Source organism: Drosophila tropicalis, unplaced genomic scaffold (genome assembly GCF_018151085.1).
Source record: "Drosophila tropicalis isolate 14030-0801.00 unplaced genomic scaffold, ASM1815108v1 contig_867, whole genome shotgun sequence".
NCBI lineage: Eukaryota > Metazoa > Arthropoda > Insecta > Diptera > Drosophilidae > Drosophila > Drosophila tropicalis.
This window is the reverse complement of record NW_027173362.1, coordinates 3324210-3349494: the sequence shown is the minus strand read 5'-3', so window position 1 is coordinate 3349494 and position 25285 is coordinate 3324210. Positions and strand designations below refer to the sequence as shown.

At 39.9% G+C, this 25285-nt stretch overlaps 4 protein-coding genes across 8 annotated transcripts in view; 1 reads left to right on the top strand and 3 right to left on the bottom strand.

Moving 5' to 3' along the window:
• rst (roughest) overlaps window positions 1-18084 on the top strand; it is a 240091-nt gene extending 222007 nt beyond the window's left edge. For all 5 annotated transcript variants that reach the window (XM_068298453.1, XM_068298451.1, XM_068298452.1 and 2 more), the window contains 7 exons: window positions 3749-3801; window positions 12989-13514; window positions 13588-13788; window positions 14263-14475; window positions 14759-14861; window positions 14960-15508; window positions 15618-18084. In XM_068298453.1, the coding sequence (XP_068154554.1) occupies window positions 13005-13514; window positions 13588-13788; window positions 14263-14475; window positions 14759-14861; window positions 14960-15508; window positions 15618-16342 (2301 nt within the window). In that variant the 5' untranslated portion in view covers window positions 3749-3801; window positions 12989-13004 and the 3' untranslated portion in view covers window positions 16343-18084. The remainder of the gene's footprint in view (window positions 1-3748; window positions 3802-12988; window positions 13515-13587; window positions 13789-14262; window positions 14476-14758; window positions 14862-14959; window positions 15509-15617) is intronic.
• Window positions 18085-21594: 3510 nt separating this feature from the next.
• LOC137583439 ((3R)-3-hydroxyacyl-CoA dehydrogenase) lies at window positions 21595-22537 on the bottom strand. Its single transcript, XM_068298471.1, has 2 exons — window positions 22450-22537; window positions 21595-22385 (listed from the first exon to the last, which is right to left on the bottom strand). The coding sequence occupies exons 1-2, from the start codon at window positions 22490-22492 to the stop codon at window positions 21682-21684; spliced, it is 747 nt and encodes a 248-aa protein (XP_068154572.1). The 5' UTR covers window positions 22493-22537; the 3' UTR covers window positions 21595-21681.
• A 447-nt stretch (window positions 22538-22984) lies between these two features.
• Window positions 22985-23449, bottom strand: LOC137583653 (uncharacterized). Its single transcript, XM_068298743.1, has one exon. It carries the CDS (start codon window positions 23447-23449, stop codon window positions 22985-22987), a length of 465 nt encoding a protein of 154 aa, XP_068154844.1.
• A 319-nt stretch (window positions 23450-23768) lies between these two features.
• On the bottom strand, window positions 23769-24854 carry LOC137583652 (uncharacterized). Its single transcript, XM_068298742.1, has one exon. It carries the CDS (start codon window positions 24852-24854, stop codon window positions 23769-23771), a length of 1086 nt encoding a protein of 361 aa, XP_068154843.1.
• Between the last annotated feature and the right edge of the window lie 431 nt (window positions 24855-25285).

Below are 25285 nucleotides of genomic sequence, written 5' to 3'. Positions count from 1 at the left end.
CTGTCATCTCGAATAGCCAACTGAATGTGCATATATCCTTCCATATGTGAGATTTTTGTCTACGTAGTCCTTTTACTCCGTGTTTCTTTCTGTTGTAGACGGAAACACAACGCAATGTCTGAGCGGAAGTTTTTTGGAAGCGCATAAAATTATTATGGAGTCGTCCTCCATTTTTTCCCTTTTTGCTGTTTCCTACCATCTTCATCGTCTTGAGCTACATCTTCGTTCATACATTTGCTTCTCCTCGGTTTGGTCGTCGCGTCAATTGCGTTGGCCCAGGACCTTCTTTTATACTTTTTGGTAGGAAGGACGAGGTTTTAGGATGGACGGGACTAGCACTTCATAGTCAGCTTTTTATGGCTCGTCGAGTCTCCCGCCCGCCAGTCCCCCCCGTCCGCTTGCCATTTCACTTTAGTTTTTGCAACTGGGCGATTGGTTTCTTCTTCTATTTCCTCTTTCCATCAGCAGCACTCCTGTGTTGCCCCTCTTGCCATCTTTAACTCTCCGACGTACTTCCATCTCATATTATTTTTATGCGCAAATTTAATATTTACATTTAGCCGAAGTGGATTTGTGTCGTTGACTTTTTCCATTCAGTGGGCGGAAGGCAGTTGTGGTATGATAGTAGTCAGAGGGCCAAGGGCGGCTACCGGATGGTTCCTTATACTAGGCTTTAGTGTGTATATATATTTTATCAACTGACTGACAAACCGCAAAATGTTGTTTTCTTTTTTTCTATGAGATAAAACATGCTGCTAAACCATGGGCAAGGGGAGACAGCGCTGACGCTGATGTTGAGGAGGGTAACAAGAACCGCACCAGAAAACACAAACCAAAGAAGAACCAAAAATGGCATTTAGATAAAACCAGCAAAAGTTTTCTTGATGAGACCGAAATGCAAAAGTATATACCAACCGGGGAAAGATAGGGAAAAATATGTATATAGATACACATATTTGCGGTTATGTGGCCACATCGGCCGGCCAGTTGTGGTGGCACAACGTGGGTGGTGGTGGTGCCGATGGTGGTTAAAAATGCCAAGATGAACATTTCCCACAAATTCTTATCATTCTGATATCGATTCGCTTGGTTATTATAATTTCTATTCACGAATTTGCAACCAATTCGAAATGGATCGTAACTAAAATCTAGTTTGTTATGGACACGTTCTATTCATATCCTTTAAGAACACAAATGGTAGGCGAGAGTCAAGGATTCATAAGACTTTAGTTGAGTTTAATTGATTAGTTTGTTATTTTTTGATTCTGATCAAGAAACCTTGATGGCCAGGTCAATTGCGATATATTGGTGTATGTGTCTGTATATTGCATATTGTAATCTGACTCTGGCAATCAATTTATTTGCATGAAATGCGTATATGAATGAATGTTTGTATATATTTTTGTTTGCTATTTTAATTGATATTTAAAATCAGCTTTGTAGTTGCAGCAAGCAATTGACAATGAACATATTTGCCACAAAATTTTGCTCAATAAATCATATTAAACATTTATGACATATGACGAGAGAGAATTGCAATTTTCATAAACAATTAAATTTTCCTACTCGTTTAATGTCTTGTCTTTTTGCGATTGAACTTAAAATAAAAAAAAATATATATATAAATGTTTTGTTGTTCTTGTTCATTTTCTGGCATGCCAAAAAGTCTTTGTAACAAATTGAAAAATTGGCATATTTGAAGGGGCTGGAATATGGAGGGGGTGTGACATAGGGGTTAGGTGGCTAGTGGATGGGGGTGTGGTATGAAAATGTAACCACAGATTGTCTGACGGCAAGACGGGGGTGCGGTTGTCGATTGCATTTTGATAAACAGCAGGTCATGATTCATGGATTCAGTACTCACTTCGTATATTAGACTTTTGCATGCCGCTAACAAAAATGTGATATATGTATACATAAGAAGGGAACATGCAATACCAAGGAATAAAACATGGTAAAACAGTAGCAACAACAACAGGAGTGAGAAAGAGAGAGAGGGGGGAGAAAACAGTAGAGAAAACAGATAGGAATAAAAAAAAAGCAACAGCAACAAGGACAACTAGGTACAAAACGTGTGGCACGATACCAAATGGAATGGTAAAAGCCGAATCTCTGTATCTCTCTGCCTCTCTCTCTCACCCCCCCTCGTTGTAAGTGTGCGTGTGTGTGTGTGTGGGTGTGGGCGGTGGTGAAACGCACTCCAGGACACAACACAGTACAAAATGGATGAACGTGGCAACAACCGTTAAGTGGTTCGCCTGTTTGTCTCCTTGTTGTACTTTGAAATGTTTTACAAATTCAACAGAATAAAATACAACAAAAACACAACCAACCAACAGGACAGACCAAAAGAAAAATGATATAAATAACAGTGTACGAGTGACGAAAAAACCAAAAACACAATAACAACACACCGACAACGACAGCAAGTTTATCCTGTATATCCTTTATCACCAAGAAGGTGAGAAACCTATGAGCCTATCATATTCCTCTAGGACTTTCCATTTCAAGCCCTTTTCGAATAATGGCTCGATTGTATTCGAAATTTAGTAACATTTTGCTATCCATCCTTCTTAAACTCTTTCTACAGGGTATCAAAAGTGATATGAGAAACTTTTTATTATAAATTCAACTTCCTTAACACACACACACACACACGCGCGCTTGTCGGGGGTGGCTTACATTGTCAGCTGTGTTGTTCCTTAAAGTCAGCTGCTTATCAAAAAAATTGAAAAAAATGTGCTAATTTCGAACATGGCGGGGGGTAATGGGGTATACGGAGTGCGGGGGTGTACAACAATAACAAAACACAAAATTAGGCAAAGCAAATGCATGAGTCATCAGGGTAACAATAACAACAACAACAGACCAAAAAGGAAACGAAATCTGGGGAGGGAATTATACATACATATATTATGTATAGTCCAAAATAAAAATAAAAAAAAAAAACAAAAAATCGTGGGTGGAAGATACAAAAGGGCGAAAAGGAGTGGGGGCGTAAAGCTGGCAGGGGGTTGCATTAGGGGTAAACTGAAATTTGGAAGCGGAGTAGTCAATGAATGACTCATAGTCACAGCATAAACATGGCTTTTAGAAATTTTCTTGAAATTGAAATTCTTCTTCATAATCATCTACTAAAGAACATTTTCGACTAAGAGGCGATAAACCGTTAACTATAATTTTCATTATTTCTAGGATATTAGAATCAATGGACAAAAACAAATTAACAACTTTTCTCAACCTCTGTGCCTTTTGTTTTTCGTTTCTGTTTTTGAAAATTGCATAAAAGAAACAAATAATTACCAATTGTCGATTTTTATGCGAAAAATGCGTGCCGCCTACATTGACCTTCCCCCCAGCCCTTACCTTCTAGAGCATATTATGTCTAATAAACATTTTGTGCTCTATAAAAGGGAAAATTAGACTATGTAAGATGGACGGGGAGGGGTGGATGGGGCGAAAATGCGGAAACCGTCATCGCAACCTAACACGGCCCTGTGCGTGTTTATGGCCGAAATGGAAAGCCAATGTAAAACCATACATATACATATGTACAAATGTATGTTCCTTGTACATTTATGATGAACTAAGAACTAAAGTAAAAACAACAAATTAATATGTGTGATAAACAACAAGGCAAAAAGAAACAGAAGTTGTCGCGTAAAGAGCTTAAATTAATAAGCACATTTTTTATAGTCATTTTCCACTTATTTCTTTTTTTCCTTCTTCATTATTATTATTATTGCAGATCTTTTGGCAGACGACATAAAAGCAGACACAGAACAAGAAGCTTCAGCTAAGGTAAGTTTTTTCTTTGGAATATGCAGCCACACTTTTTTATAACTCGTCATTTATGAGAGATAAGTTTCACACACACACACACACACACACACACAGACACACTTGTCTTTTACAATGCACGAAAATGTAAATTTCAAATTCGATATCGAAATCAAATAAACAAAACAAAAAACAAGTTGCAACTGCCCACGCCAAGCCCTTGAAGAGCTGGCCACACTGCCTCCTCATAAGTTTCGACGGCGTCCATAATAATTAGTTATAATCGGATTTGTTGTTTCGAATGAGGGAAGGTGTCGTGTGGCCTGGTCTGGCTCTAGCTGCATTTTTGGCTTCACTTCAGTCTCTCTCTCTGCCCACATCGAACGAATGGTAACGGGCCAAACAACAACCACAGATTCAATATCTATCTACATACATACATACAAACAAACATAGTTATAATGTATGAAATGAAATGAAAAACCAAATCGAAAAGACGAAAAATCTTTTGCCAACTCTTGAGTGGGCCTTGTGGCGGCCTCCATACGAGACACACACACACACACACAGAGACTGAGACACACACATTTTGCTGTCTGTTTTCATTTATTATGCTATTTTCTAACACGTTTTGATTCGATTCATGCGATTCATTCGATTCGTTAGCAAAACTCAAATGCACTAACTAAGTCAAGTCGTATCAAAGAAGAAACCAAAAAATAAAAACCAAATAGATATGTATATATATGTATAGGTATATATATATAAATATAGAAAAAAATGAAACTAGTCGACAATTTTTTATTTGGGTTTGGAAGCTAGTTGGATATAACTCAATTAGCTGGAGAGAATAGGGAAAAAAAAGAGTGTGAGATAGAAGCAGAAGGTGGGAAGAAGAGAAGAGAAATGGTAAAAGGTAGAAGAACCCCAAGTCATTGGGAATGTGAACATGGTCTATGAGGTGGCAAAAGATTGTTTTTCTTTCGTTTTTCTTCATGTTTCTTACGGAACATGTTAAACCCCCCGGCAAAGGGGAAGTAAGCGATTAACAGAGAACACATAGAGAACATGGGAACTCAAAAAGTTAGTGGAACTGTCGCAAAGAAGATGTCATTTATTAGCTATGACTTAAGACAATAAACAGGACTAAATGAAATTCACTTTTCCCTTTATGAAGTTACTTATCTCAATCAGTTCTGAAAGTGGTTTCTAGGATCTCATTGACGGAAAATATTGAACTCTATCTAGCAAAGATAATACTTTGTTTCCCAAATGGGCAATAGGTCAAGCCATAACTTAATTTATTGCCTTAAAAGGTCTTTTCTTTGTTTAAGTAAATACATATGTCTAGCAAGGGAAATTGCATTGATAGATTAAAGTCGATTTTATGACATTTGATCGGCTTATATATTTAGAGTAAATCGAACAATCATACTTACATATGTATATGTATATGTGTTAGGCATATTTTCCATTATGAAATATCATAACTTTTTTTTTTTTATTTGTCAATCGCTAAAATGAAATGCCATGGTTTGAATGAAATTGAATTGATCTCTCTTTTTTCTTAAGACTCAACTCGAGTTGACTCGTTTTCTGATTTTCGTTTTCTGTCTTTTCAAAAAAGCCCACACATAAAATATATAGGTATATACATATGTATATATAAACATGTATAAAATATATGCATACTATATAACTAACAGCGACCGCAACAATCTGAATAGTTGTGTGTGGGCGATAGCCGGAGAGCTTAGACTTTTGTGGCAACTTCGTTTCGTAGCATAAAATATGTTAATAAGGCTTAAAGTTATACAAATCTCAGCTGAAAGTCTGGCCAGAGAGACACAGTCAGTTCAGCCAGTTAGCTGGCTGACTGGCCCCGACTAGCCAATCGACCAATCGATCGATCGATCGACGGATCGACGGATCGACGGATCGGTTGTAATACAAAACCATAAACATGAATTTGAACAACTCACAAAATGATGAAGAAGACGAAGATGAAGACGAAGACGAAGAAGAAGAAGGAGTGGAAGAGATGGAGAGCCAAAAGAGACAGCTGGCATGAGATGTGGACGACTTTTTGGGGACGGGACCGGGCAACTGGACCTGAATCTCTATCTCGGTTTAGGGGGCTTGCGTGTCATTGCAGTGAATGCGTGGACAAGAAGCACGTTGTTGAGATGGTGGGTGGGGGGAACAGGTCGGGGAGTTTAGGTAGCAAGGTAGCTGGCCAACAGCTCTCTTCTTCTTCTTCACCGTCTTCTTGACATGGCTTTAATTTCCTGCTGCGCCCCTTGTTCTCTTTTTTTTTCGTTGTGTTGTGTTTCTTTCTTTTGCTTTGCTTCTCCCCATATACCGAATATATCGAACCACAAAATCAGTTAAGTTTCAGGTGTTCAATTTACTGATTGAAATTCGGCTTGGAGATGTGGCCAAGCAACTTTCCTTTGTGGCTTCTTTTTCTACTTGGGTTTTTTTTGTTGTTTTTTTTTTGGTTTTTTCTCTGTTTTTGATTATTTAATTTTTTTTATTATTTTTGTGTTTTGCTTGTTAAGCGTACCGATATGAGTTTGTTTCATAATTTTATATGCTTGACCATTCTGTGTGCGGCCATGTCAGGAATTATGTTAGAATTATGCTAATGAGATTCAGATCGCAGGGCCCCCAAGATGTGTTTTTTTTTTTTTTTCTGTTCGTTTTTGGTTTCATAATTATACACGGTTAACAAGTTTAGTTCGAGTGTTGGTAAAGAAAAAGTCAGCAGTCCATTCGAAATATTCGTGCAAAATTTGACTTTGCTTTTGCTGGGTTCAAAAACAAAAGGAAAAACTTTCAAAGAAAATGTATTTTGTCCTTGCCAATGGAGAGGACATCAACTAATCGAAGGACTACTTTTGAACGAACCTTCCATAAGCAATTACAATTCACCGAAGTAGTAATTAAATGCTACCTAACAATTACCAATTACTTTGATTCTTGTTCAATGCTTTGCCACATTATTAATTGACAAAATTCAACTAAATACTTGGAAAAATATGTAAGTATCAAATAGTTTTGGTATTGCATCTCCCATTTAAATGGATTATATTTACTTTTTAGACTTTGTTTAATTGAAATTTTGGTTAAAAAACAATTTTGGAGTTTAAATGAAACTTAAATTCAAGCAAATATTATGTCTGACTTTGTATTTTCTTTTTTTTTTCTTACTTTGTTGGTTATCTTTTTGTCCGGGTCGAAAGTTAACTTTTGCTGACTTTGTACAAAGATGAGATAGTCCACAGAAACTTAAAAGGACTTTCACACACACACAGAGACACACACACAAGTGAGTTGCTCGTTTCTTGGTTATACATATCTGAAGCATTAATAGGCGATTTAAGTTGATTTTTTTTTGGCCGTTTGGCCCGTTTTGCCTGGACATTTTTATTTTTTTCTTTTTGTATTGACACTCAAAAGGGTAGCCCTCTTGCATTTACGGTTTTTGGAGCTACACATTTGTCTTCGGCTTTCGTTTTTATTTGGCTTAAAGAGAGACAGAGAGAATGAAAGATTGAATCCCGGATGCCCATCATTGTTGGTTTTGCTTTGACTTTGACTTTGCTTCCTCTTTTGCCACTTAGCCGGTTGCCTTTTAGTTGATTTGTTCGAGCAAACAAATTGTCAACTAAAGGCCAAAGGGATGACTACAAGGAGGGTGAAGGAAGGAAAGAGCGTTAGAGAGGGAGATAGAGTGAGACACACGCACAAATTGATTTTAATTGTTAAGCATTCCCTTTTTTAATTGTCCTAATCTCTGCTGAACTTCGGGTCAGCAACCAATATCCTTTTACCTTTTTTTCTGCCCTCTCTCATTCTTGCTTTCTCTTTCTCGTTTTAGCTACTTTTTTTGTTGCCGTCTCTGTTATTCTCTGTTACTTTCAATATCTTTTCCTGTTTTGTTAGCCATTTTCATTTTGTCAGCAAAAGTCCTTTAAGTAGCCCCACCGACCCTCTCCATCCCTCTTCCCCACTGTTCGTTCTGACCCTCTTCTCCGTACGGATGTGCATGTGTGTGTGTGTGTGTGTGTGTGTGAAGGGTTAACCGGTCCCCGAGGGCACCTTTGAATGTATAAAGGGAGACAATTTCATCTTCATCTTCTTCATCTCCTTCTTCAATAGGGAGCATTCAAGTACAGTTAAATCTTTAAAAGCTAGTTAAACTTGTCGTTTCTTTTTTCTCTCCTGTTTATAGTTACTGTGAGTAAGGAAGAAGAAGAACCACCATCTATTTGATTCCACTTCCAATTCAAATACAATGTTTTATCTTTGATACGTCCTTGGAGATCTTACAGCCAAATTTCCCATCTCAAATGATTTGCCTTTTTTATATCTTTTGAACTTTTCATTGGAACTAGTTCAAACTTAGACCGACCTATTAAGTCCCTTCATTCGTTTCCGATCTGTAACTCTTTGAGCCATTTCATTAGATATTTATATAGATTAATCTTTTTAGATCTTCTGTTTTGGACTATTTGAACTGGGAGGTTCCCATTTGGATGTGTTTTTGAGGTTTCCCTTGGGGTTTTTCACTGCAATTTATATTCTTTTTCCTATTGTTTGCCAGTTTCGTTCCCAGCTTGAGAATTTGCCACTTTAATGCAATCGAAGAGTTTAGTTTTCTTTTAAAGTTGCTTTTGGTTTGTGCCAATCACAAAAATATAAAGAAAAACAAGACAAAAAAAAAAACAGCACAATAACATTTCCGTTCATAGCAAACGCTTTCCGCTCCAGTTTTCAATTTTTGTTTTTCTTTTCGCGTTGCTGTTGTTGTTAATGTCCGCAACCCGCAACCCTCTTAAACCACTTGAGCCTCTTGTACCACAGTGCAATGGAGATACAATAATTATTTTGCCAGGCGACGCTTATCACACATAAATCTCGAAACCGAAGCTGAAGTTGAAGTTGGGGATAAACCGGAGTCTCTGGTCAAAACCAATCGATACTAAGGGGAACCGACGCATTGAAAGGGGAGAATGGATATTGGTGCAATCAGTTCAAGAAGGTAGCTTGTTTTGTCAGCCACCACCAGCAGCAACAACAGCAACAACAACAACAACTTCCCGGGCCAATGGGCTTCCTTTGGCAGCGGCTGGCTAGTAGTGGCTGCTGCTGACCACAAGATGCTGCTTTGCAGCTGCATCAACAGGCCAAGCCAAAGGCACAGGCAGTCGGGCAGCATCCTTTAACGCGCTGCATGCCAGGCATCTTTGCCGATATTTATAGCCTAACTGTGGCACCAACTGGGGGAACAGGTGCTGCGGCAACGCCCGTTCTTTGACTTCAAGCCTCACTCACTGACTGACTCTCTGGCTCACTCACTCACTCACTCATTTCAATGAAGTTATTTTTTCTGATGAATGTGCAGAAAAAAGAAAAAAGTACGCAAAATGGCACTCGACTAGCGAGGAAATCATCGTGACTCGAAAATTCATATAATTGAAAGCGATTGCTTGATTTTCAAAGACTATATAGTACATGAAAAACCTAACACAAAACATAAATGAACAAAACCAATCGTTTATCTAAGTACAATTACAATAAGTAGTATTTATTTTTGAGTCTGAATGAGTAACTGAATTCTTCTGGCAAAGACAGCACAGAGTCTTCACAAAGCTTCTCCTGGTTTGGTCTTCTCGTGCCTCACGATGCCATCTCGAACTGCAGTCCCCTGCACTCATGCACATGGGCATCGCACCCAATGCTAATTATTTTATTTTATTTTTATTTTTTTTGAGCAGTGTAAAACCAGTTTGTCCGATCGTCTTATTATCATCTTTTCAGTTATTAGATGCAAGCTGCAACGGATGTACAGCTTCCTTTTTTCTTCAGTGGCTTTTCGTTGCCATAGACTTTGGTTTTTTCTTATTTTTTTTGTCATTTAGTTACAGATTTTGATTTCAGGTTTTTTGTTGTTTTATTTTTCTTCTTTTTTTTTGCACTCATAAATCAATAATAAAGTGAAAGAAATGGAGGCCCCACCTGGTACAAATAACTTTTTAAAAATTTCTATTGAACACGATGGAAGAGTAGAGGAGAGGAGAAGGCTGGAAAAAGTTTTCATCACTAACCGCCGCAGGTGGCAAAAGCGAATCGAAACTTGGCCTTAGTTTAGTTTTTAGAAGAGTAGCAGCAGCAGCACTTTCTAACGTCAATTTCTTAGGCCAAAAGAGATTTAGGGCCCAATTGCAGCTGCTGCTGTTGGCCAACATCAACAACAACAACAACAGCGGCAATGGAGAAAAATGAAATGGGAAGCTGTCAGAATCACCCACACATATCGAGGATGGTATGACATGCCCTGGATTATCGACACATGGCCAGTAAAGTGAAAGGATAAAGAAAAGACTGTTCATTAGTAGGCTGTATGTCAAGATTTATAACAAGTTGAAAGTGTCCCGAGCTGCAACCAATTAATAATTTAAACATAAAATGGGATGCAATAAAAAAAGTCGGCCATCTCAAGATAGTCCTTAGGGAAAGATGTTCTAGAACCATAAATTCTAAGCCCTTTCTGCTTAACTAAACTTTCTTCAGGTTAATTCAAGATAAAGTTATTAACAGGAAAACTTTCCACACCAATCAAAACTATTGAACAAATTTCACTTTTCCCGAAACCCATGAAAAATCTTCAAATGAAATCTTTATCGCCTGTAAAACGAAGAAACCAGAAAACCCAACAAAAAATAAACCTCAAAACCAAAACCAAAATACAAAAATTAAGATAAAGTAAGACTCTTGCTCGCGATAAGCGAGCGTGTCTATAATCGTCTTTAATTACCGCGACACTGGCTAACGCATCATCATGATGGGGAACCTCGTCGTCATCGCCATCATCATCGACCTGGTGCGCCAGCTCCCACCGAACAGTAGAAGAAATAAAACCAAGTCATATGGCCCCGCGAAGAAAAAAAAGAAGAAAAATTAAGTATATATATATATAAAACAGAAAGACGAACAAATTTAATAAAATAAAACCACTCGCTGCATGGGTTTTTGGCTCTAATTTCGAGTCATTTCCAGGTGTACCCCCCAGCTACCTTCATCACTCCCCAATCTCAATCTCTTGGCCCGGGTTGGCTCTTTGGCACCGTCTAACGAAACGGAAACGCGCTAATCTTTTGCCTCCGTGTGCTTCTCTTTGGGTTTGTGTTTGTGTTTTTTTTTTATGGATTTCTTCGTCATTCTGTTATAATTTTGTTTAATTTTTTCCCTTCTTCGTCTTTGGTTTATATTTTTGGTCTGGTTGGTGTATTTCGTGGGGCGCCAATTTCCGTATAAATGCAATAAAAACAAATAATAGCGACGAAGTACAAGAAAACAAAATTAGTTGAAAAGCAATAGACGCCAAAGTGGCGGAAGCCCAACTACTACGAAGGAAAAGGAAAGGAAAGAAACGACAACGAACGAAAAAATGCGTGAGAAAATTCGAGCATAGGGCACACCTGTACGGCAAGTGAACACTGAACGAGCTGCTGACAGGTGGCTGTGTGTGTGTGTGTGCGAGTGTTAAGGGCAAGCGAAAGGTCTCCAAAGTGCAAGGTTTAAATAAATGGCAACACCAGGGTGGAGTATAGGTGGCTGATTGTTTGGATTGGCTACGTCATGTATTGCATGTGGTTGCAATTTATTAAACAAATCTTGTTTCGATATCACAAAGAAGGTAGAATGTGTGTAAAGTATTTCATAGGGTGTGTCTCTCTCTCTCTGTGTGTGTGTGTGTGTGTGTGTGTGTCAGGCAATCAATATCAGTAGAAAGGGTTTTATGCATGGCGCTCTTAAGTTGGCTAGCCAATTACAGGACATTACCAGCCCAAAAGTTCAACAAGAAAAGTTCATCTGTAGGAATATTGATGGATAAATCAATCAATATCGACAAACCCCTTAACAAGCTTGTTAATTGGTCAATTTTACATAGGAAAAAACCAAAATCGATGAAAGTTGAATGTTCGCTATAATGCATTAAGAAAGGGTATTCAAAATCAAATGCTGGATAACAAAAAAGGCTTCAAGCGTTAATCGTAAATCGTAATGACCAAGACTTAGCGGATTATTAGTCGATTTGTATGACTATGTAAAACTATTAACATTTTATTACGATTTCCCTTGTTAGATATAGAATCTTATGCTTTTCATTGACATTTTTCGATGCTCACTTATGAAAGATAAAGCCTCAGTCAGTTGAGAACAAAATGATGAGAGTTAATTCAGGTCGAAACAAATCTTTGAAAGACGTCACAATTGTCAGTTAAAGTTGGGATCCTTTTTTCTTTGATTGTTCACCCCAAATTGGCCAAAGGAGCATCAAGTGTTTGGTATTCCTCATGCAATCCTTTAGCAAACCTTTTGAAGAAAATATGTGTCTCCTTTTTATGAACGAGCGTTATGACTTGCCTCGACTCGTATGGAGAAACTCTCATGTACATACATATATACTTGCTTATATTTTTCCTTTCATCGGTCTTTTGTCGTTTGTTTTATTCTCGTTTTTGTTGTTGTTGTTGGTAACATTTTTACACATTCCTTGTTTATATGTTTCGTTCGTCGTAAATTCCTTCTGCAACAACAACAAGATGCCGGCATTCAAGCCTTTCGTTTACCCACCCAGCCAACCAACCCATTCCAACTTGGCTAATTTGAATGTAATTCGGTTTTCCCACTGCTCACGTTCATGCGAGGAGGAGCTGCTGCTGTTCAACCGAGACTGTGCAGACACTTTACAAGCGCGCCGAAAGCACATAAAAACATAAATAAAACAAAATATATAAAAAAAAAAAATGAAGAAAAAACATGAGCGCCAACAAACGGCAAACAATAAACGCAATAATAAGTAATAAGACCCTGAAGCAATTGTTCAACAACAACAACAACCGCCAAAAAATTTGTACAACAAAACGCGATATAATAAAAAACAAAAAAAAAAAACCGAAAAAGAAAAAAAACCAAACAAAAATGACAAAAAAAGAGCGAAAAAAAATCATGTTTTTATAGGGTCTTTGTTACAGCAGACAAAAAATTGAATACATACGTTTGCTTTCAAGGCGCAAGCAATGTGAGTCAATGTCAGCAGGCTAGACCAAAGGCACTCACTCTATATGTATCTCTATGTCTGATAGCTATTCCCGATCTAGATCTGATCAATTTGCGTTTTTGCTTTTACTTGCAGGATCATCAACATCAAAATGAATGCATCAGGGGTCATGCATCTGTGCCTCCTGTTGGCCATTCTTACGATGGATGCGGTGGCGCCTTCATCACTGTATACCAGCTATCAGAATCAACGTTTTGCCATGGAGCCACAGGATCAGACAGCTGTGGTCGGAGCACGCGTTACTTTGCCCTGTCGTGTCATCAATAAGCAGGGCACACTGCAATGGACCAAGGATGACTTCGGTTTGGGCACATCGCGCGATTTGAGCGGCTTTGAGCGGTATGCGATGGTCGGCAGCGATGAGGAGGGCGATTACTCGTTGGAAATCTATCCCGTGATGCTGGACGATGATGCCAAATACCAATGTCAAGTGAGTCCAGGACCAGAAGGTCAACCGGCCGTGAGATCAACGTTTGCTGGCCTCACAGTGCTTGTACCGCCAGAGGCCCCAAAAATTACCCAAGGTGATGTTATCTATGCCACCGAGGATCGTAAAGTGGAGATTGAGTGTGTGTCTGTGGGTGGCAAGCCTCCAGCAGAGGTAAGTTTCGAAAGCATACGAAATAGTCATTCGTTATAGACAATGTATATATGTATGTGTGTTTTGGCCGCAGATTACCTGGATTGATGGCTTGGGCAATGTTTTAACGGAAAACATTGAGAATACGGTTATACCGTTGCCCGATCTACGTCGATATACGGCTAAATCGTTGCTGCGACTTACACCCAAAAAGGAGCACCACAACACGAATTTCACATGCCAGGCTCAGAATACAGCTGACCGCACCTATCGCTCAGCCAAAATACGTGTCGAGGTAAGGAAAACCAAAAACCAGACAAAAACCCATCCCCATCCACATCCCCTGCGCCATCATTCTAGGCGATTACAGTTTTTGCATGCCACTTTTTCGAAAGTGGTAAAAGTGATGGAAGTGGCGATGTGTTCATTTGATGGCCGGGGGAGGTGAATGTTTAGGGGGGAGAAAGCTTATCTATAGACCTGGCACAATGCGCTGACGCGTCACAGTCAACGCTTTGAGCCTACTATCAATTTTACGTGATGTCTCCCATTGGGCCGGAAGACCACTCCGAAAAACCCTCTCATCATGGGGATGCAAACATTTTCATTTTTGTCCCCTCTTGGCTTTGTGTTGGATATGACAGTGACAAGCTAATTCATGTTCTAACCAGTATAGACCCTGACAGACAGTTGGGATGGGGGACTTAATGAGTAATTAATAACTAATTGCATTTTGTGTTGTTTTTTTCTTCTCCTCTTTGACTTGCAGGTTAAATATGCGCCCAAAGTCAAAGTAAATGTAATTGGCAGTAGTCTAAAACCTTTTGGCCCACTTGTTGAATCGCAACCCGGTGTCATTCCACGCATTGTCGAGCATGCACAGGTGCGACTCGAGTGCCGGGCCGATGCCAATCCCAGCGATGTACGCTATCGTTGGTACATCAACGACGAACCAATTGCTGGCGGTCAAAAATCTGAGATGGTAAGTACAACAGCAACATAAAGAGGGCGGGCGGGGGGTTTAAACTGGAACTGGAACTGGTTCCACATTCCAGATGCCAGATCAAGTGTAGCCGCATAATTAGAGCAACTTTGCAATAGAAATGTTGCCCAGCCAATTACGAAACGAACAAAAAGATAATAATAATAATAATAAGAAAAAACCAGTTAGAAGAGGCCGGAAAGGCTTCTAGTGAACAACAATGTTCCCACAATTTGCTAAACCAATCTCTCTCTCCCCCCCCAACTCCTTTCTACCAATGCAGGTCATACGCAATGTGACGCGAAAATTCCATGATGCAATTGTCAAATGTGAGGTGCAGAATAGTGTGGGCAAGAGTGAAGATAGCGAGACTCTGGATATCAACTGTAAGTTTCATACCAAACGAGAAACGCACGCACACATACATACAATGATAGCTATAACTATAACTTCTTCTGCTCTCCATCATCATTATGCATTGCAGATGCTCCCAGTTTCAAGCAACGTCCACAATCATTGGAAGCTGATTTCGGAACTATTGTTACACTTAATGTCGAAATTGATAGCAATGTTCAGGCCGATATCGTTTGGATTCATCATCCAGGCAATCGAGTGGTCGGCACAAGCTCAAATCTAACCTTTAGTGTGAGCAATGAGACAACAGGTCGCTATTATTGCAAAGTGAATGTGCCCGGCTGGTCGGAGATATCAACGGACGCCTATGTCTATATGAAGGGCTCACCGTCAATTAGCTCGGCGCGTACCCAATATGGCTTGGTGGGCGACACAGTGCGTATTGATTGCTCGGCGAGCAGTGTGCCCCGAGCACGACATGTTTCATGGACATTTAATGGACAGGAGATAAGCTCGGAGTCCGGACATGACTATTCCATACTTGTTGATGCGGTGCCAGGCGGTGTGCGTAGCACTTTGATCATACGCAATAGTCAGGCGTATCACTATGGCAAATACAACTGCACAGTGGTCAATGATTATGGCAACGATGTGGCTGAAATCCAATTGCAGGCTAAAAGTGAGTATTAATCCCCCCATTTCTTCATCAAACATTCCAACAAGTTTTATTATCAATGCTTATTGTTTTCCCTCTCCATATCTTCCGCCTTTTCTCTTCATTCTTTTAGAGAGTGTCTCATTGCTAATGACAGTTGTGGGTGGCATTTCGGCTGTGGCCATTCTATTGGTCATCATCATTCTCATTGTTATCTATTTCAAGTGCAAGAAGCGCACCAAATTGCCGCCAGCTGATGTGATTAGTGAACATCAGATAACAAAAAACGGTGGTGTTAGCTGCAAACTTGAGCCCGGTGATCGTACATCAAACTACAGTGATCTCAAGGTGGATATATCTGGCGGCTATGTCCCATATGGCGACTACAGTACACACTATAGTCCGCCGCCGCAATATTTGACCACATGTTCAACAAAATCGAATGGCAGCTCCACAATACTTCAGAACAATCATCAAAATCAATTGCAACTCCAACAGCAGCAGCAGCAGCAACAACAGCAACAGCAACAGAATTCACATCAGCCAACCGTTGTGCAGAGTGTGCCCATGACTTTTCTCACAAATAGCAGTGGTGGCAGTTTGACTGGAAGTATTATTGGGTCACGGGAGATACGACAGGAGAACGGTTTGCCAAGTCTCCAGTCGACAACGGCCTCGGTGGTAAGTTCCTCACCCAATGGCAGTTGCAGTAATCAGAGCACGGCCACCACAACCCATCACGTGGTGGTGCCCAGCTCAATGGCATTGAGTGTCGATCCGCGTTACAGTGCCATCTATGGCAATCCCTATTTGCGTACCTCAAACTCTTCGCTACTGCCACCGCCAACGGCAGTCTAAGCCATCGAAAAAAGGAGAGGAAGAATCGACGCGAAAAGAAGACTGATCTCAATTGATCGCATTTTCATATACTTTCTTCTGAGAAAGATACATAGTTGCGGGGAAATCGTGGGGGTGCATCATATACATATATAGGTATATAATATTTTCCCTGTGGGTGGGTCGTGAAATAATTGATTTAGAGAGAGAGCTACCAAAAATTTGCCACACAATTATGTCTGAAATAACAACAAAAAAAGAAAGAAAAAAGAAAAAAAATATAGCATATTTAGTAGGGCATCCATTAAATGCAAACTAGAATACCAATTATATTTACAAATCATTATCTTTACGCATTTGGTTTAAATGAAAACAAAAAACAGAGTCAAAATATTTGCAAAACTTTAGCTAATAGTTAAACTATTTTTTTTTTTTTTTTGTCAAACTAGAATTAAGAATGCTTCTTGTTAAGAAAACGCCTTAAAAACAAAGAAAATATGAAAAAAGTAAAAACAATTAGACATTTGATGGTGGGCAGCGGGGGTGTGGTCGTTTCTTGCTGGTCATGTTTCGGCAAACTTCCAACTTATATTCTCTCTCTCTCTCTCTCTCTGTGTCTCCCTTCCCCTCTCTTTCTATCTCTTTTGCACCAGCCCCCGCTCAAACACAATTCAAAGATAGAAAAAACATTGAAAAAAAAAAAAAAAAAGAAATCTATTTAAATGATTTAGCTTAAGAAGACAAAAAATGTATGCCAAAGTACCTGATAGTATTTAAGTTGAGAATCTCCCTAAAACATAACTACTAAGTATATTAATATAGATATCGGGTGTATGTGTGTGTGTGTGTGTTTTGTTTTTTCTTCTCTCTTGCCTAGTCGCTTAAGTATCGAATCGAATTGTAGTATTAAGTTCAGGCGTATTTTAATCTACACTTAAATATAAGTAGTCCGCCTTAACCTATGACACGCCCATACACATAAACATATGAAGAATACCAAGAAATTTCATAAAAAGAAAAATTTAAACAAATCAATATCAGAGAAACGTTTTCTTATCCTTGCATTATCTTAACATTGAACCAAACTAGACTGAAATTTACCAGAGACAACTTTCCGTTTTACCACAAAGTGAACACAGACGTACATATATATATACATAGATTCCTGTTTGATCCAAAAATTTATCGATAATTTTTCTAAATATTTGCACCAAGAAATTTCGTTAGAGTGATGGGAATATCAACTTATACAAATGGTGGTCCGATATATATTGAATTGTTAGCTAAATTGATGAGAGAATATTGGTGCTGGAATCTGGAATCTATATGTACAAATACATACATATACATATTTATAAACCCGAAATGTGTATTGCTTTGCAAGGATATTTAACTAGAAATTGCAGTTCAATTGTGCTAAGTGTACTTCTAAGTGTATAACGGTAAATCAATATCCTAGTTGTAGTATAACTAATCTCGATATATACATATATAATAGTTATACCTACATTTACATACAAACACACACACACACACACACACACACATGTACGCTACATACATAAATATAAAACAAACGTTTTTTTTTCAATCAATTTTAGCATTATTATTATTATTATATATATTTTTTGATATATAAGCAAATTAAAAAAAAAAAAAAAAAAAAAAAACGAAAATGCATCATTTTTCATATTTCAAAGCAGCAATTATTTTTCACTTACATTTAGCTGTCGATATTTTTGTCAATAATTAAGTAAAATAAGACACCACAACAAAAAAAAAAAAAAACGAGGATAAAAAAAATACAAGAAAAAATTAAAATAAATGAACAAATGTTTTATATATAGAAGGAAAAAAAATGAAGAAAAAAAAAACAATAAAAACAGAAACCGAATTGATGCAAATTATAAAAACAAATAAACAGCAGTGAAATGAAAAAGAAAAAAAAATTGAATAAAAATTAATAAAAAAAAAGGAAAAACGTTTATTTTTTCCACATTTTATTAAACATCAAAGCAGGAAACAGGAAACGGGAAGCTCTACTGAAAGTCAAATAACAAAATCCCCGAAAAATGTCAGCTGCAAAGCTAAAAATCAAACAAACAAAATGTGAAATTAAAAAAAAAGGACACCCCACCCACCACCAAACACCCTCACAAACATCGTGTGTGTGTGTGTGTGAGAGTTAATTTATGGCAAAGTAAACTCCGAGTTCTAGCCCAGACCAGAGAGTCGCAAAACCAGTTGACAGTGGGCAAACAAAACGGCTCGCTAAGCTCGACTAAAAATGCCTAATGAGTGCGTGTAGGGGTAAGTTGTCACACACTCAGCATGCAACCACCCCCAGCCCCAGCCCCGGCCCCCAGTCACAACCCACTAACCTCTTCGGGCACTAAAAAGTCCGGGTCGAGTGTTGGGCCACAAGAAATTTTTGCGGCTATGGCAACAAAGTCGCGCAGAACGCACATTAAACAAAATTAGTTGCCTTTGTCATACATTCCTTCTCACTCACTCACTCTCTCTCTCTCTCTCTTGAAAAACAGGAGCGACCCCTGTGAACTGTCACATAAACGAGTTTGTGTGTGTGTCGATAGGTTGATGGGTGGGGGGGTGCGAAGAACCTGTAACTTGCAAAGGGTTTCAGTTAAGGGTCTCAGGTCATACGTGCACTTAGGCAAAGGAAGTTGCAATTGCGGTTAGCTGTGTTAATTAGCATGTTTTCTGTTAAGATACTATCAACTGCCCCCCGACTCACTCCCTCACTCACATGCTTGTAGGCTGTGACAACCGAAGGCTTACGAAGTTAAGACCGTGAATAGGTTTAATGTTAGGTGTTATACTATTCTCATAAGATGCATTTGCGGTTGACTCTCAGGACTTGATTAAATCACTGTAATCACGCGTGACTAACGCACCTAACTCAAGAGCAGAGAGAGAAAGAAAGGTAGAAACGAGCAAGGAGAAGACATACTAAGCTAATTGAATGAACAGTGAGTGGTGTTTCAATGCAATGCATATTCTTTATATTGTTGCAGTTGTTTTGCCATCACTAATATTAACATGAACACTTAGCCCACCAAAGGCCGTTGACAACTCGGCAAGTTTTGTGGCACCTTTTGTTCGTACATGACTTCCTTGCTTTGTTCTACATCCCACATCCCACATCCTAACCCCCCATCCAGATCCATTTCCATTTCCATATTCCGCAACGCAAGACCCTCAACGAGCCTTTTCCACTGGCATCCCTCATCTGCTTGCCCCAATGGCAATCTTCTTCTTTATCCATTCGCATTGTCCGCTGTGCTCGCGGTGAAGTCGTGCGCAGAGCTCCCAGCGCGTTAATCACCGAGCAATGCGAACCCGTCATCCGCTTTCTTCTACTTCTCCTGGTCTTGGTCTTCTTCGACTGCTTCTTCAGTTTCTTTTTTATGAACAATTGGCGGCCGCAGTGCGCATCTCAGGAACTGCGAGAGCTGCAGACAAAAAATGGACACGAAGAGTTACGATTTCATTAACATGAGATATGGCAAGTGCTATGAGGGTCGAGGGTTCGAGTTGCCTTTTTGGAGTTTGGTGGGAGGGAGGGAGAAAGGAGACTTTTAGGTCGTCCTGGGTCATATGGGGTGTTAGTAGAATTGCGGCGATACGACAGGGACAGGCACAGGGACAGGGGGGCTCCTTTATGGCTCAAGTGTCTCAACAGTGTTGCGTTGTCTCGTTGTCGCACTGCGTTCTGCTTAATTGTTGGTGTGCCAAGCGAGGGAGAGAGAGACATAGAGCGTAAAGGAAGCAAGAAGCCAGTGTACACTGCAAAAATAATAAGTCACATAGGAAGAATAAATATTTCAGTTCTTTTACACTCAGATACATTCCAAATGGCAAGAATTAACTTGTTAACTTCTTTTTGCATCACAGTTGATCAACGTTGTTTATCGAACAATCCGGAAATTTGGTGAGATTTTCGCCAAGTGCAATGGGAAATTGCCATGCCTTCTGTTATATTGTATGATTAGGCAAATGTTGGGTTTTTGTTTTTCACTATGTTGGCACTAAAAACGAAATGGGTGGAAATGTAAACCCCAAAATGCTTTGGCAAGTTTACTTGTGGAAAAGATAAAGGGCATGATATGGTGAAGGTGGAGATGGTGGCGAGTCAGTGTCGGTGTCGGTTGGTGGTTGATGGTTTTTGGGTAGGGTTGCTTAATGTCGTTTGGGTCTCTCTCTCACTCTCAGTGTGTGTGTGTAGGTGGTTGGCTGAATGGGCGGTCGACGAGTGCGTGGGCAAGTTGAATTTCTTGAATTAATAAAATGTCTTCATTATTTAAATTGCACGCACGACCACAGGACGGCGTAGAGAGACGTCAGTGCTGGCGGGGTTAAAACCCACCAAACATATGTGTCGGTCGTTTTCTCCCCACTCCCTCTCTCTCTCTCTCTCGCTCACTGTTTGCGTATGTGTGTGTGTGTGTGTGTGTTGGTCGAGTTAATTAGCAGCTGGGGAATTGTGAAATATATTAATATTGTACATTTCTACCCCCCACCCAATCAGCATACAGCAAAGGCAGAGGCAAAACCAAAAGCAAAAGCACCAGCCCCATGACCCCACAATAACAAACTTCTCGCTCAGGACCAGAATACAGGCAGCCGTCACTTTTTCGATGGTCCTTTTGCGGTCGCTTTGCGTATAGAGTGTCCTAGGAGGGGGAAGCAGGAATAGCAAGGACTGTCGTGGAGTGGATAGCTCCTACTATCTGCTAGTCCCATCTTTCGTGTTTCGTGTGCGATGTCAATCAACTTGAATATATATGTGTGTGTGTATGTGAGAGCGAGAGAGTGCAAGTGTTTCTGTAACAACTTGGCATACTTTTAGGATCCATGAAAAAAAAAAAAAAAATTTACCAAAAATACAATTAAATTTGTCCATCACTTGGAATTGTGAAATTTATGGATGGGGTATGGGCTTCTTTTTACGCATTGTTGAAATTGCCTAAAATATAAAATATACAGAAACTTTAATGATGCCGACTACTTCTTATTCGGGTGTTCTTATTTTTCGGGAAAGGAAATAAAATGATATAATTTTAATTTTATTTACTGATCGCAGTTCTTCCATTCAACAAAGTGTTTAAGTTTCTTTTATCGTAATCAGAAGAAATAATCAAAAGCTTTTAGCTTAGATGTCGCCAGTGAGCCGCTGTGACGTGATCCACAGAAAGCTTTGAGTACATAAATAAATATGAATCTTATCTATACCATAAAAATAAGAAAACAAGTTATGTTTATGTGAAATTTTCTTTATCAAGCGCTTATAACAAGTAAATGCAAAATATTTGTTGGGTCTAATCCAATTGCTCTCCTGCCTATTTTAGGCCACCAGTAACTTCAATGGCCGCTCCATTCACATAGGAGGCCTTCTCGGAGGCCAGAAAAGCAATCACTTCGGCAATTTCATCGGGTTTGCCCATACGTCCCAGGGGACAACGTTGCACCACCTGCGCTTTGATCTTATCGGGAACGACAGCCACCATGGGCGTATCAATGTAGCCGGGTAGAACGCAATTGACACGGATTCTGAATTTACCAAACTCCTTAGAGGCCACCTCCGTGAAGGAGATAACTCCCGCTTTGGTGGCCGCATAATTCGCCTGGCCCACATTATTCATGCGTGCCACAATGCTCGATAGGTTGACAATGCTGCCGCCGCGTTGCTGATCCTCGGCTATCATGGCACGTGCGAAATGCTGTGTGACCAGAAATGTTCCCCTCAAATTCACATTAAAGACATCGTCAAAATCGGCCGTGGGCATCTTCAGTAGATAATTGTCACGGGTTATTCCAGCGGAGTTGACAACAATGTGAGGGGCTTGTTGCCATTGGGCCACCGCCTGGGCCACAGCTCCCTTAACACTCTCATCAGATGAGACATCCACCTGCAGGGCCACAGCTGAGGTCAGTTCTTTGGCTGTCTCCTCGGCGGCCTGTAAATTCCGATCGGCGGCTATAATTTTAGCTCCATCTCGGGCCAACAGGCGACAAGTGGCCCGTCCTATTCCAGAGCCAGCGCCTGATTTCAATCAAGTGTGTGTTAAATAATAATGAGCAATCTATGGATCATTATGCCAACTTGCCTGTGACAAAGGCTATCTTTCCTGCAAGTATTCCGCTGGTCATTTTGCTTGTCTAATCGTTCAGCGGCAGCTGGCAACTGGCAACTGGCATATTGATACAGGTGGAAGAGTAAACAACACGCCATATAGCTAAGCTTTCGGTTTTGTTATTGCAATCAGCTGTTATCGCAACAGACAAGAGCTTTCAGTCGATCACTTTGTTTGCATAAAATGCCTAAAACTATGCAACAGAATTTCACTGCATTTCATTCGCATTCGAACAATGAGGGGAAATGTTCTGTGCATCGTTTCGGTGTTTGTCGGAGACACCAATTGATAGAAAATTTAAATGAATTTAAATTTAGTTTAGTTCGCTTTATATCTTTGCTTTGATCCAAGAGTAATTTTATGGCATTCAAATTATATTTCCGTATTTGCTTTTACTTTCCCTGATCATTTATTTATGTGTGAGGTCAATAAGCCAATACATCAAACAGAATCCTCTTATTGTGTTAAAGATAACAATTTATTTGGCTATTTCCTTCACCATTAAGACTTAATCTAAGGGTATTAAGTAATACAATTGAGGCTGAATGATGGGAGTTCTATAAGTTTTGGTTGTGATGCTGCTGCTGCCGCTTCGAGCCAAGCCAAATTGTCGCAAGAACTTCTTCAGATATCGTTTGGGTATGCGGACCAATTGACGCCGAATAATTCGCTGGATTTTGTTCCATGGACGACTTGAGCCACGATGGTCATCGGCATTGTCATTGTCATTGCCCTCCACATATGAAAGGTCTTCAGGGTTTTGAAATTCCATTATGTCGGCTTTCTGTTGCAGTTGCTTCATCAATTGATCCAGTTGCTGGTCACTCAATTGACTGAGATCGATGTGATCGGACTGATCGCTGATGAAATTATCCTCGTCATTCCAACTGGAACGAACTCGATTACAATTGCTTGCCACAGTGGCAGTTGCTAGAGTTAGAATATGAATGAAGATCCACATTTGCCGATTCATTGCTGAGATCTGAATGTCTTCTGGCCTATGGGCCAGTCTTAAATAGTCGCAGGCAAATTGAGTGAAAAATCTGGGTCAAGTAGTTTACCAAAAATGAAAAAAATTCAATTCATTTATTCGCTTTGAAAAAAAAAAAAAAAAATAGTAATAATAATTTCGTTAAGTGGACTACAAAATAAATTAGAAAAAAAATTCGTTATAAATATTGTTTTGTGGGTGTGTATGTGTGTGTGTGTGTGTGTTCGTTTTTTTGTTTTTTGTTTTTTGTTCTTTTCGATCGGTCAGTGAACTTAAAACAGGGCATCAAATAGCCTTCTCCTTAGATGGCTTGGATGCGGGTACGTTTGTTACCCTTGTTCTTGTTCTTATTCTTTTTGTTCTTGTTCTTGTTGTTGCCTACACGACGACGACGCTGCTGCAGCCTCTTGTTTTTGTTCCTGTTGTTCCTGTTCGGCTGGACACGCTTGCGGATAACGCGACGCTTATTGGGACGACGATTCGTATTGAGCATCACCTTCTGACCGTTCTTGAAATAGCGACGATAACGTGGTGGAATACGGACACTGATCACCTGTCCGGACTGTCCGCGACGATTGCTCTTGCGGCGCAAATTGATGCGGTTATTGTTTTGGGTGGCCTTGCTCTCGGTGGCGCCGGCAGTGCCTTGAACCGGTTCATTTGTGACCACCTCATATTCCTGGGCACCGGCAGCCAATGCCGCCTGTAATGCCTGTTCATCGAGCAGTTCGGGATTGATGGCAGCCATGGCTGCATAGCCATCGTCAGCACCATTTTGAGAGTCATCCTCATCATCCTGACTGGCATCATCGGCAGCGGCATCCGCATCTACATTGGCTCCATTGTTGTCCACATTTTGACCATAGACAATCGGTATTTGCTCATCATCCTCATTGAATCGTCGCCTGGCTGAGGTGGTTGGTGAGGTTGGTGAGGTGGTAGTGGGAGATGTGGTTATGGTGCCTGTGGCCGAAGGTATGGATCCCGTTGAAGTGACTGTAACTGTTGGTGAGGTTCCTGTGCCGGTGGTAGTAGTACCAGTCCCAGCTCCAGTTATGATAATCGGTATCACCGGCTGGCTGCTGCTGCTGAACATATTCTTGAACATCAGGAATTTCTTGAGGAACAAGCGACCACTAGATGCATCCTTGTTGCCTGTATTCGTACTGCCGGCAGCAGCACTGGCCGATGAAGCGTCCTGTTCCTTTACAAGTTTTTGATCAGCGACCTGCACTCCATCGCCAGCTACTACGGCATCGTTGGCTCTCAAACGTCTAACCATCGGCAGAGATGAGGTGCGTAGAATATCACGTTTCTCGGCCATTCCGCAACCAGCCAAAAGCAAGAGAGTTGCGGCCATAAGGCCCAGGGATAACTGTAGCTTCATTTTCCTGTATTCGATTCTGGCTAACGAAACTACTCTTCGAGAACTTTTCGTTTGCTGCTGCTGCTGCTCACACCGATTGATAATCAATGTTTGATACATTATCCCGCAAATTGAAAGCCTTTTATACTTCCACCAAAACCCCTTCAAAGAGATCACAATAATAAAAAAAAGCCCAAGCAAGAATGGGGTGGGGGAGAAAATAGTTGAAGAAAGAAAAAAAAATTTCAAAAAGGCAAATAACAGAAAAAATGCAAATGACTTTTTAAAGTACACGCGAAAGTTTGCCCAAAATGCCCATTTCAATTGAATTCAAATTCAATTTTCGGTGGTATTTGGCGTGAAAAACGCTTGCAGCTATTTAATTCTAGAGTTGAGTTGAGTTCTTCGTCGTCATCGTCATTATCATTATCATCATCCTCATCATCATCATC